Source organism: Phoenix dactylifera, chromosome 8, assembly GCF_051530095.1.
Source record: "Phoenix dactylifera cultivar Ajwa chromosome 8, Ajwa_hap1_PhDact_Kaust_v1.1, whole genome shotgun sequence".
Taxonomy (NCBI): domain Eukaryota; kingdom Viridiplantae; phylum Streptophyta; class Magnoliopsida; order Arecales; family Arecaceae; genus Phoenix; species Phoenix dactylifera.
The window spans coordinates 21,274,943-21,287,048 of record NC_143197.1 but is presented as its reverse complement, the minus strand read 5'-3'; the positions used below and the strand labels follow the sequence as shown (position 1 = coordinate 21,287,048).

Genomic DNA, 12,106 nt, shown 5'->3' with positions numbered 1-12,106 from the left:
TATCTCATATTTCCAAAAGAACTCTTTATGCTGTAGGTAAAAGAAAAAAAAGAACTCTTCATGTTTTACAAAAAAAGTGATGCTATCTTTGGTTGTTTGTTATTGCTGGAATCCTTCTGTTACTGTTGCTAACTTGCTAGTGCTCGCATTGCTATCATTCCATTCTATTGTCTCCTCCAGTCTTGTTTTTATACATGGCTATAACTACATAAATATATCAGTTCTAAAATAGTTGTTTACTTCACTTTCTTTTTCTTTTTTTCCCTGGGGAAATGCTTTTCAATTTTTTATTATTTGAATTCTTACAAATTATTGCCTTCACCAAGAAATGAATTCGTTTTGATGCCAAACTTGTGACATGATAACAACTAATTATCATACATAAAATTCAGAAACTTCAAAAGCATCCATGAATGTTAGATGTAAAATCCGAACAAAGGAAATTGGACAGAGAATCAGACCAAGAGTAACAAGACAACTCGCACCGTCCACAACAAAGAAATAACCAGCTTAAGGATTACTCAGTCTAGGTTGGCCCCTCAAAATCCAAAAGCTCTTGATTCGGTCTTGGTATACATGAAAGAATTAGTGTTCTACCTTCTTTCTTCTAAGCTAAGCAATACTTTTCCTCCACCTGGAAAATACCTTCTTCCCCACTCACTAATTTCTCAAGCAACCAACACCTTTCACCATCATACCAAGACCTTCATGCTACCTAACCTTCTCTACATTCGATCGTACCTGACCAAGTGGACCAAATTATATGAGAACTAGAATACCCTCACTCCTTATTTATACAAAATTATGAGTATACCATATTTTTTTTCTTCATGGAGAAATATTGAGTCTACCTTATCAGAGCCAGAGCTAAAGCTAATGAACAGTTCTCTGGCCACTGACAGACAGAAAAAGACCTCCATCTAGGAAATTTTCTTCAATCCATCAAGCACAGTTACTATTCATCTACGTTACCTCCAAAGTAAATAGTGCTGAAGCAATACCATTCAAGCAGAATGAAGTCAGTATGTTCAATTCGAACGGGATAATCTTAGGAAAATGGCACCGACAGATTTGTAGGACCATTCTGTTTCTTTTATATACTCGCCATATTTTTGTAGCCGTCGTGTGAAGATACAAATAAGTAATGTTCATTGCCTTCCACATCCTCACCCCCAACTTCTTCAGCTCGCTCCAAAAGCATTCCTCTTATTATTGGTTGCATGAACCTTTCCTTTGTATTCTTCCTTTCATCTTTGTTTGATATGGAAGCCTTGTGGCTTTTGTGGTGTCCACCACTTAGAAGTATAGATGAAGTCATTTCTCACTCACTGAAATTCCAGCCCCCACTTCTCAAAGATGGCCAAAAGCCTAAGTTAAGGCCACCAAACTTGAGGGCTCACATGGGGGGCAATGACACCCCCTAGCTGATACTCTTACTTGGTCCTTGAAAGCTATTGTTCTCCTACTGCATTAAGTGTGCCTCATCAGTCACTACTCTTCTTCCTCCCATGGTTGGCTAGCAGCCTTAAGGAAGCAGTCTTATAGCATTTTGGGAACATGCACAGAGTGCAGCCAATCCTCCTAACAAGCAATTCTTTCAGGTCCTCATCAATGGGGAGATAGCAGGATGCAACTAATTGTAAGTGAAAAAAAAAAAAAAAATACACACACACACACATGAAAGTAAGGAGCAAATGAATGCCATGTTTGTTGATGTGTCTACAAAAGCAGATTAAGATTTTAATCGTAGACACCGTTGCAGCCTTGAATTATAAACAACGTTGCTGATCATCATCGTATCAGGGAAGTAGTATAATTATCTGGCAATGCTTCAAGCTAAATTCTAGAGTGCATGGTAGATCAAACCGAACTCTTATAAATTGACAATCAGAATGAGGTATGAGACTCTCACAGTCCCCTTTGTAAGGTGGTATAAGATTGTAACTTAAACATGGTAATTGGGCTTTAATTTTCTAGGTGGTGGATATATTAGGATTAATCAGCAGCATAAGGATTAATAAGTAATAGGATTGAGTACCAATAAGTAAATACGCACCGAAAGTTGGAACACTGAGAGCAAACGACATCAATGTGATGCTATAGGCTTTTAGCCCTGAAGTGTTATCATCAATGCCAACTCCTAATCCTGTAATACAAAATTATTATTGGTACATCTGTACCATATTTAACTACCTTCTCCTTATTGCCAAAAGAAAATCCTCTTCTTCTCATCAACCTTGTTCATCTACACCAACAACAAACACCAGCCTTCCATTAACTATGGACTCTTCATATTCCCAACTAACCTCTCATCATTGTTGTCCAGCCACACCAGAATTTTACTAAAAACTGACCAAAAAATCCTCTACCTTCTGAAAGACAAAAATGTCCCACCCTCAATTGCATTGGCCCTACTCTTTACCCACTGGCAGAGGTTGATCCAGTAAATTTCATTATTATTGTCAGAATTCGGTGACCACAACATATGATTCTTTAATGTCCATGGGCACATATAAAGGTAGAAAGATAACAGAGGGATGAACAGAAGGGATGTAGAGGCATCAGACAATAAGAAATATACTCCTCTTCTCTCAGATCTCTCCCCTCTTCCTGCTGCCAACTTAAGCCACCCATCACATCTCCAAGCTGCGGCATAACCCACTGGAATTCCTAGACACTACCACTGCATTCTGTTGCCTTACTCTCCAAAAGATGGCATCATCCTCATGAGCTCAGAAATGAGGGAAGATCGAAAAGAAGCAGCACCCATCTATCAACTTCCTGAGGAAACCAGTCTCCAGCGAACATCGGAGCTCATTAATTCCTTGATCTCCTCCTCCTACTCCATCCTCTCTTTCCCCGCCAAATGGCAACTAATCAGAGATAAGCTTGAGCAGCTAAACTCCAACCTAACAGCCGTAGCTGATGGCAACTTTTCGAGCGCCAATTCAGCACTCACTGCATTCTTGGAGTCGATGGTAACAGTCCTCAATGACATTCAGATGCTTACTGATCAATGTAGTGATGAAAGTTACAGCAGGGGAAAGCTCCACATGCGGAGCAATCTTGATGCCGTCTCCTCTAGACTCGAGCTCCACGTCAAGCATCTCACACAAATATGTGCTTCTGCAATTCTCTCACAATCCCAAGCCATTGTTCCAACGAGGCCTGCCGTTGGTGCAAGCCGAGAGGACATGAGATTCTACATGAAGGATCTCTTCTCAAGACTAAGGATTGGAGATTTGGATATGAGAGCTCAAGCCCTGGCCATCCTTAACGAGATACTTCCTCAGGATGAGAAATATGTGAGGATAGCGGTGCTTGAAACAGCTGACAGTATTAGTCTTCTGGTGCACTTTCTTGAATTTGGTGATGTGGGTATTCAAGAGAAGGCTGCGAGGGCTGTCTCAGTAATTGCCAGCTTTGACTCATACAAAGGAGCTCTTGTTACAGGCGGTGTCATTGCGCCATTGATCCGGGCATTGGAGATGGGAAATGAAGCGGGAAAAGAGGGGGCTGCTCGAGCTCTGAGGAAACTTACGGAGAATTCTGACAACGTGTGGTCAGTCTCTGCTCATGGAGGTGTTACAGTGCTGCTCAAGCTCTGTGATAATGCTGATAGCAGCAGCGAGTTGATTGGTTTGGCTTGTAATACACTAAGGAACCTTAGCAGTGTCGAGGAGATTAAAAAGTTCATGGTGGAACAAGGAGCAGTTTCAGTGTTCACAAAGCTTCTGAAATCAAAGGAAGAAGTAGTCCAGATTCATGTAATGGAATTGCTGTATGCAATGGTTTTGGAGGATGACAGCCTTAGGCATATGGTGGTTGGAGAAGGGGTCATTGAGTCACTCGCGAAGTTATTGGATCCCAACTCTCCCTACTCAATGAAGGCAAGAGAGGTTGCTGTCCGGGCTATTGAGTTGTTCTGTTTCACCTCAACAAGTTTGATCAAAGCTTTGATGGGTTGTGGTTTCCTCGATCAGGTTCTCTTTCTTCTGAAGAATGGTGAGATATCTACTCAGGAATCTGGCCTCAAGGTTGTTTCTCACCTTTGCGAGACATCTGAGGAGACCAAGAAGGTGATGGGTGATGCTGGATTTATGACAGAGCTTGTAAAGTTGCTAGAAGCTAAATCTTTTGAAGTCAGAGAACTGGCAGCTGGGTTACTCTGCAGCATGGTTCCAATTCAACGAAACCGCAGAAGATTCATTCAAGATGACCACAATGTGAACCAAATCATGAGGTTGCTCAATCCAGATGAGGAGAAATCAGTAACAAAGAAGCTGCTGCTCTCAGTCCTGATCTCGCTAGCAGATAGCAGCAATGGAAGGAGAAAGATTTTGGCATCTGGGTATGTGAACCACTTGGAGAAACTAGCAAAAGCTGATGTTTTGGAAGCAAAGAAAATCATTAAGAAGCTCTCTGGGAACAGATTTCATAGCATCCTAAGTAAAATCTGGAGTAAGTGAGTTATATTATTAGTACTTTGAAATCGTCTAGTGTATATGTCTTGACTTTAGTTTCTTACTTTTATTCCCCTCCCGAGTTTCTTTCCTTTTAATTATGATATGAAGCCGCTTTTTTGTGCACTTTTATTTCTTCTCTGAAACAATCACTGAAATATCAATGGTAAGAAATTGTTTCCAACATTCTCGAAGTAAAGCTGGTGGTTGTTAAAAAAATTACATGCCAAAAAGTGTATTTATGTTCCTCTATGATGACATTAGAGATGCTTGTTGCTGGTCTATCAACACTTGATGGGGAATCTTTAATCCAAAAACTTCAAATTTCCTTGCCAACTTGGTGTCAGTCTCATAGCAGCAAAAGCACTCGTTACTAATGGGATGAGGCAATGTGGGTCATACCATGTGCCACATACACATTAACTTGCACATGGAAGCCTCTGCTACACATCAAATAATATTAGTACCCTTCCTATCTGAACAAAATAGAGCTATAAAATTATCCATCACATCCATAAGGTTATGGCTCTCTCCTCGCAAGAACGGTCTTTGAGTGAGGCAGTTCTCCTACCTTCAGCATTTGAAAATTCTGGGTTCCTTCAGGATTCCTCATAAAGCCGAAAAAGAGTGATGGAGAGTCCAATAAGTTTTATAGAACTCAAGTGATGCATTCTTCGACAGCTCAATGAGCATATGTTTTTACTACATAGTCGAATCTGGTCAGCTAAAACAGCTTAAAAGAGCCAGAAAGTGGGTTTCCTACAAATAATTAAGAAAGTCATAGACTGTCAGAAGGTCTATGTCATGGAGGGATAGGTATGGGCATGGTTGCCAAGTATGTTCCAAAAGCAGCCCCATCAAGGCTTGTCCATGAGCTTATTGAGATAACCCAAGTATATGCTCCTAGCTATGCTGGCTGCAGTCTACTTGTGTGCTATATCCATTCAAGGAGTGGGCAGCATGTGAATCTTTAAATGAACAGAATTTTGTACAAGCAGCCTTTACCATGTATATGCCTATTGTTCAACCTTTCTTCATCATCAAACCAATAAACCATCTTTCCTCTTGTAGACCCCATCAACCAGACTGGTACTACTTTAACATACATAAACCATCACTGGCATGTGCCCTGGCTGTGTACAGTATCCCTTGAAAGGAATATATCTGAGAACAAGTGTGGTCCAGGGATATATTTTGCCACTGCTCACAAGCTTCTTGGCCACTAGTTTTATGTTCGAGTTTTACAGATGAACTCATTTTCATGGTTTATTTGCACCATAACATCAATCTGGAAGCTAGGTTTTTTTTCTTTTCTTTTCTTTTGTTATGCTGACTACCTGCTTAGTAAAATTATGAGTTGTTGAGAATTTGATTTATTTTCTTGATCAAGTTATGAGGTGTCAGATGCTCACAAAAAAAACATGAGAACATTGTTTGGGAAAGAAGATTTTTTTGTGTTTTAATTATGCCAGTCAATTTTTGCATAACTTTTTAATTAGGAACTTCAGCTGCTCTTAACATTCAATTTTATGTAATTGTTGTTTTATCATCCCAGATTTCCAGTTTCGATATGGAGACTTGAAGGTTCAAAAAATAAATTCACTCATTTAATGCCACCTGTAGGATTCAAGGCCACTGAACCTACATTCTTTCAATCTTCGGTCAGAGCAGCATGATGCTTTTTTCTAGCAATTTTCCTACTTTTTTCCGAGTTCAACTGTAACTCTTGCGGTATTTTCACACCAATTCCCTCAATCCCTTAACTAAGTCTCCAATCATGTTAATTTAAATACAACATTCTAATCATATAATTATACATACTGGTGGACTGTCTTTCCAATGTTTTTGATCCTTGTTTCATGGTCTCTGTTTGTGTTAAATGTATCAGCTTCCAGATTCAAAGCTTACAGTAAATTCCCAAGTTCACCACCTTTCACAATATAAACTTTAAATCCAGAGACTGAATAAATTGTAAGCCTTCAATTTCTCTTTTCTGTCATCAGAAAGCTCTTCCATCTAAACTGGTCAAATACATATTTCCACTATGTTGTGTTCCCAATACTATATGGCATTCGCTGTCATAGAAATCCAATCAGAAAGCTTCTCCATCAAAACTGGTAATTGAATCTAACTCTTCCACTATATGATATTCCTGTTACCATAAATCAGTTTAAACTCTAATCCACTTCACGTGAAATAAAAATCCATGATCCCTCTGCTATATGAATAGGGAAGTCACATGCAAGGCCTTCAGACCTTTGGGGTTCCAAAAGAATCTGATATTGGTGCTAGAAAAATAAAACTTCTTGCAGCTTTGGGTTTCAATTGCATGAAATTATAACTAATCACCTAGTACTCTATCCTCCTTTACCTAATCCAAGTCTCGAAGTTTCTTGCTGTCCACTAAATTTGGGTGCATTGAGATTCCTGACCACTAGTTCTAGTCGTCAGTTACTACCTTCGACCATATCTCAAGTATCCAGTGTGGTTTGCTTATGGCTTGCAATGTTAGATTGTTCGATCAATACTGTCAAACACTCAAGACTATCCAACTTAAACTTTCAATATCATGTTTCTACTACTTGCAATGTCATGCAGACTCATTTTTCATATACTTGATTCTCACATTATTATGTGGTGAAACGAAAGGACTGAAGTTCTAGTAGTGTTGACCCCCGTGTGGAGGTATGAGACATCAGATCAACCAAACTTCCTTTTGAGATTTCTCAGAAAACTGATGTTCCAAAACATCGATGCTTTTAATGCTTAATCATATGCTCTTCTCAACTGGCACAGTGTTGACTTTAAGATCAAAAGGCTAAATGAAACAAACTGTCATGAAGGATTTCCTTTTTAAAGAATAGCAGTTGGTGCATCAACAATCATTTCAAAGATGTCATGAGAGAATTACCCAGGTCAAACAGCTTGGAGAAAAACTCCCAAGGTTTGCATTTAGAGCCTCCTCCAAATGGAGGGGTGCAATTGCTGGCTTGTCCATTTGTGATTCAATGTAGGACTTCAGTGTTGCTATTTTCTGCTTTAGAATCTCAGCCTTCTGCATACGTAATTCTCAGGAACTTAAAAATTTAGTTTAGCCTGGAATTTTATTCATTTATTCTTAAAATCCCAGTTCTAAATTGTTGATCAGTTATCATGTTGGTGCAAAATTAAACATTTCCGTTTCAAGTTTCACAGTTCCCATTTCAATGAAAAATTCAACTTCAAGAAATGTCTATTTATTCTAGCATTCAGTATAACGATCATCAATTATTTCTTTTTATACAGAAGCAGTAGTTAGGCAATGTCACATGTGACATTTCTTGCATTATGGCTACAGTACCCTGTTTCAATCATTGAATGTGAAAAGGGGTTGCACAAAGCTTGCCCCTCTTTCAAAAAACTAAGAATCAAAGATTATACTGCAAGGAAAACAATAGCTTACCACTTCAGGAACAAGCAGACACAAAAGAAACATTACAAATTATGTTCCACTACATGGCAAAACATCCAAAAATCAAGCCTCAGTGAACTAAAAGAAAGCTTACACCAATTGAAACATTTTCCCAGTTCCCATTTCAATGCAAAATTCAACATCAAGAAAGAATGAAGTTTGTCTACTACTGTAGCATTTTCAATATGAAAATTATCACTAATTTCTTTCCATAGAGAAGCAGTAGTTACAAATTGTTACACAGCATTTCATATAATAGGTACCGTACACTGCTTTTCAACAAAGCTTTTCCATGTTTCAAAAACCAGCAACCAAAGATGTTGTACTGTAGGCTGAAGAACAGCTCACCCCTTCAGGAACAAACAGATTAAAAATTACAAGTTATTGCCACTGCAAGGCAAAACATCAAAAAGTCAAGCCTATTGCAGCAAAAGGAAGCTTAAAAAAATTGAAACATGAACAATTTTAAAAATATGCCCATACCGGTACAAGAAGATGACTGGATCGATGCTAAGCTACACTATTCTTCCTCTTCAAATGTCAGGGCCTGGCAAGGGGAAGTGACATCCTCATCATCTGCCTCACCAAAAACTGACCTTTTTCCAACTAATTCAGCAACTCTCTTGGCACGCCCAGAGTCACGGGGGCTCTCAGTGACACATCGCAGCTTTTTGATCTTAGGAAGCAATTCAGCAATCTTCATGATTGATGGAGGAGAATTCTCATCAACATATAACAAGTGATCTACATTTCCCTCCACCTTGCTTGACATCTCCTCCCCTCTCTTCATTTGAACATCCAACTCCTCTTGGCTTTCATGTGCAGTTCCATGTGATCCTTGAAGGGATCCATTGGTCTCATCCATGCCTAACTCCGGCAATGACCATTTCCGCCGACTGCTTCCTGCCTTATCTCCTGCGACACCTGTAATGGCCAGACTGTAACGGCTCGCCACAACTCTTGCTCTGCTATTCTTCGATGGCCTTTTTGCAGGGACTGTAATCTTTCCTTCATGGAAAAGAACCTTAGGTTTAAGGCTAGCCAGTGATCCTTCCTCTTTTTTCACTGGCTTCTTTGCTCCAACAGTCGCAATCCCTTTCCTTAGATCAGAGACCTTAGCAGCAACAGACGACCGTTGTGATTTAGGACTAACACTCAAACTTCGTCCCCCCTTCTCTGCCTTCATCCTTTTCTCTTTGACTTCTTGAATCTTCCTTGTCTGACAAGATCGAGCACTCATGACTATCTCTGAGGGTCCAAGACTGACACCCCTTCGCTGGAACCTGGCATTTGTTGGAGACTCCGCAACCTTCTTTGCTGCAATGGTTGCCGTAGCTCCCTTCCTTGGTACTGAGGCTTTAGCAGCACTTGATGGCCGAGACTTAGGACTTGACCTCCTTTCCCTGTTCTCTTCTTGAATGCCTTCAAGTTTCCACAAGCCTTGTTTCTTGTGAATCTGCACTGATCTCAGAGGAGTGCCCTCAGGTGCCTTCAACTGCCGAGACCTGACGCTCTCATGGATTTCAAGTGGCCCGAGGCTTACTCCTCTCCGTTGGAGTCTTGCACTTGCTGGAGATTGTTCGATCTTCTTTAGAGCCGATGATGACCCAAGACTCTTTGTCGAGCTCTGCTTCAAATCCAGAACTTTTGGGGAGCTAGCAATGATTTCCAGCGGTCCAAGACTACCACACCTCTGCCGAAGCTTTGCGCTCGACGGAGATTGCGCGATCTTTTTCGAAGCAGGCGTTTCAAGAATCTTCATCGTGTTCTGCTTCGGGTCCATGAATTTAGCCGGCACGATCCTCCCATGCCGTCTGGCCGCCGCAACCCTCGAATCCCTCTCTGCCTTCTTGATCCGGAGCGCTTCGAGCCTCGATGACAGCCGCCTGATTTCCTTCTCGATCTCCTCGATCTCGTCGTCAAAGCTTTCATCGTTGATCTGGGCATCCTCCTTGAAGGATACTTTGGATGCCTTCCCAGAAATAGCTGGCTTGAGAGCTGTCGAAGATTTCTTGGAGACGGGGGTTTTCTCGTAGACCGGACTGGGGCTGCGATTCTCCTTGCACGGATCGAGATCGAGCGACTCCGATTGGTTGTCGGAGATGGGTTGGAGAGCAGACCATGGCAGCTTTTCTGCAGCCACGACGGTGCCACCGGCGGCGTCGTCAAAGGCGGCGTTGTTCCAAATCTGGAGGTTTCTGGGGTTGACGGCATCTGGGAAATGGAGGAGACTCATCTTCTTGTGGATTGGGAGAGGAGGAGATCTCTGAGGAGAAGAGAAGGGGGAGAGAGTAAGAAGAGGGGAGATATTTTAGCGAGCTTTTTCTTGGGGATTCTTGGGAACAGGAATGGGAATGGGAAGGGGAAGGTGAGGAGAGGCGGGGGGTTTTGTCTTCCAGGTTTTTCGACCGTTGGAGGAACTAGACGTTGGGGGTGGTTGAATTCTGATCGTTGGATGCTAAACGGAGACGCTCCGATATGATTTAGTGGGGATTAAAGGGCGTAATCACTCACTACCCTTTTTGGCGGACGCAATTGTTAATGGCATAAATTTCCGTGAGAGACTGACAAATTTGACAGGCGCTCGGGGAGCGGGGCGACGCGGTCGGGGCAGCAGCTGCAATGCGGCAATGGGGACCGAGATCTGAAAATGAAAAGAAAAGGGAAGGGAAGAGGTTGACATACTGAACCGAATTCGAACCAGAGGACGATGAGGGGTGTTAAAGTGTCACAGCACTTTAAAAATATAGTTACTAAATAGTAAACAATTTTTTATAAAAGCTCTACTTCATAAAGCTCCACTTCCAACAGCTTTATTGCCAATAGCTTTCCAAATAGGGCCTTATTTGTCCGTGTTAACTGCCAAACGTGCTTTTGTCTTCAATGCTAATCAAATTATATCCTTTCATAAATGTTCCGATTACTAGTGAAAGATAGTAAGACATCAAAATAGGTAAGATCAGTAACTAAAAGCTCAACCAATACTCTAATTTTCTAGTACTACAGCCATGTTCTTGATGCACCTGAATCTTGTAATAGAGATGGCAATTTACTCTGCCTCCTCAGTATTCGACCTAACCTGACCTAATTATTTAGATTCGTCCGCAAGCATGTGTCTTCATTCTAAAACCCACAACTGATCCGAGGTGAGTACGGATAATAGCAATACCCACCCTAAACCTGACCCAACTATACATAAGCCTTCACTAATCAGACCCTCCCAATCCTTTATTTCAAATCGTGATTATATTATATATTATTGACTCATGAAATTTACTTCTATTCGTATTTTGTTATGTTCATCTAAATCACAACAACATAGCAAAATTCAAAATATCCTTAATGATATGATGATGAAGAAGAAGAAAGTATTGCAATCAATTGGTAAGCAAGATTAATTATGAGAAAGACTTTTAAGATACATGTTTAGTTATTTTTTTTAGTTGATTGATTTTCTTAGTTTAAAGAATATTTGACTTCTTGAGGAATGATATTTCTATTTATTATTTCTAGTTGAAAATTTAGTTTATTATGTTCTCCATCCTCAATTCTTGTTTTATTTAATATTATATTAAAGTACTGAGATTTACTTTTATATTATTTTTATATATTTGAATTATATGTAAAAAATAATAATTTTACAACTTTATCCATCGGGACCTATTCCAATCCATCCTATCTAACTCTATGTGCCCTACCCTAGTCCTAGACAAGTATGGGGTCTATATAGGTACATGAATCCCAATTACAGGATTGGTATAGGTAATAACCAATCCAAACCTATACCGGCCCCATTGTCATCTCTATTCTCTATCCGGTCGAGGCCCTTCAACCACTACCATCCACCAATGGTAAGGATATCATTTTTTGAAAGAATTTTTTGACAACTTTCATGCGAAGGCTGTAAGTTCCTCAGGCTTGGGCACTCCTGAAGTACGTAAATAAGATTTTGCATCGTTTTGCAACTACTGGGAGACCTAGCAAGCTTAATAATATAAAGAAGATAAAATTTCAACCGCTGGATGAAAATCGTATCAATATGCTGAACTAATATTTGTACCACTTTTGCTTAAAAACTAAAATTTGTTTTATATTTTGGATATATATATATATATAGAGAGAGAGAGAGAAAGACTTAGCTACAGTTAAGTAGATCGCTACTCAAATTCAATTAGATCTACATTGACCAATT

At 40.2% G+C, this 12,106-nt stretch overlaps 2 protein-coding genes across 3 annotated transcripts; one reads left to right on the top strand and one right to left on the bottom strand.

The window, feature by feature from the left end:
- The first annotated feature begins 2,326 nt into the window (after positions 1-2,326).
- Positions 2,327-4,649, top strand: LOC103717310 (uncharacterized). The gene has a single exon (XM_026808513.3). It carries the CDS (start codon positions 2,727-2,729, stop codon positions 4,467-4,469), a length of 1,743 nt encoding a protein of 580 aa, XP_026664314.3. The 5' UTR covers positions 2,327-2,726; the 3' UTR covers positions 4,470-4,649.
- Positions 4,650-8,007: 3,358 nt separating this feature from the next.
- On the bottom strand, positions 8,008-10,409 carry LOC103717311 (uncharacterized). 2 transcript variants are annotated; one of them, XM_039116440.2, is made up of 2 exons: positions 8,398-10,409; positions 8,008-8,264 (listed from the first exon to the last, which is right to left on the bottom strand). In XM_039116440.2, exon 1 carries the CDS (start codon positions 10,148-10,150, stop codon positions 8,435-8,437), a length of 1,716 nt encoding a protein of 571 aa, XP_038972368.1. In that variant the 5' UTR covers positions 10,151-10,409; the 3' UTR covers positions 8,008-8,264; positions 8,398-8,434. The 2 variants fall into 2 exon arrangements, with proteins under 2 accessions (XP_038972368.1, XP_008803859.2); XM_008805637.5 differs by having other exon boundaries at positions 8,172-8,304; positions 8,398-10,289.
- Positions 10,410-12,106: the final 1,697 nt, after the last annotated feature.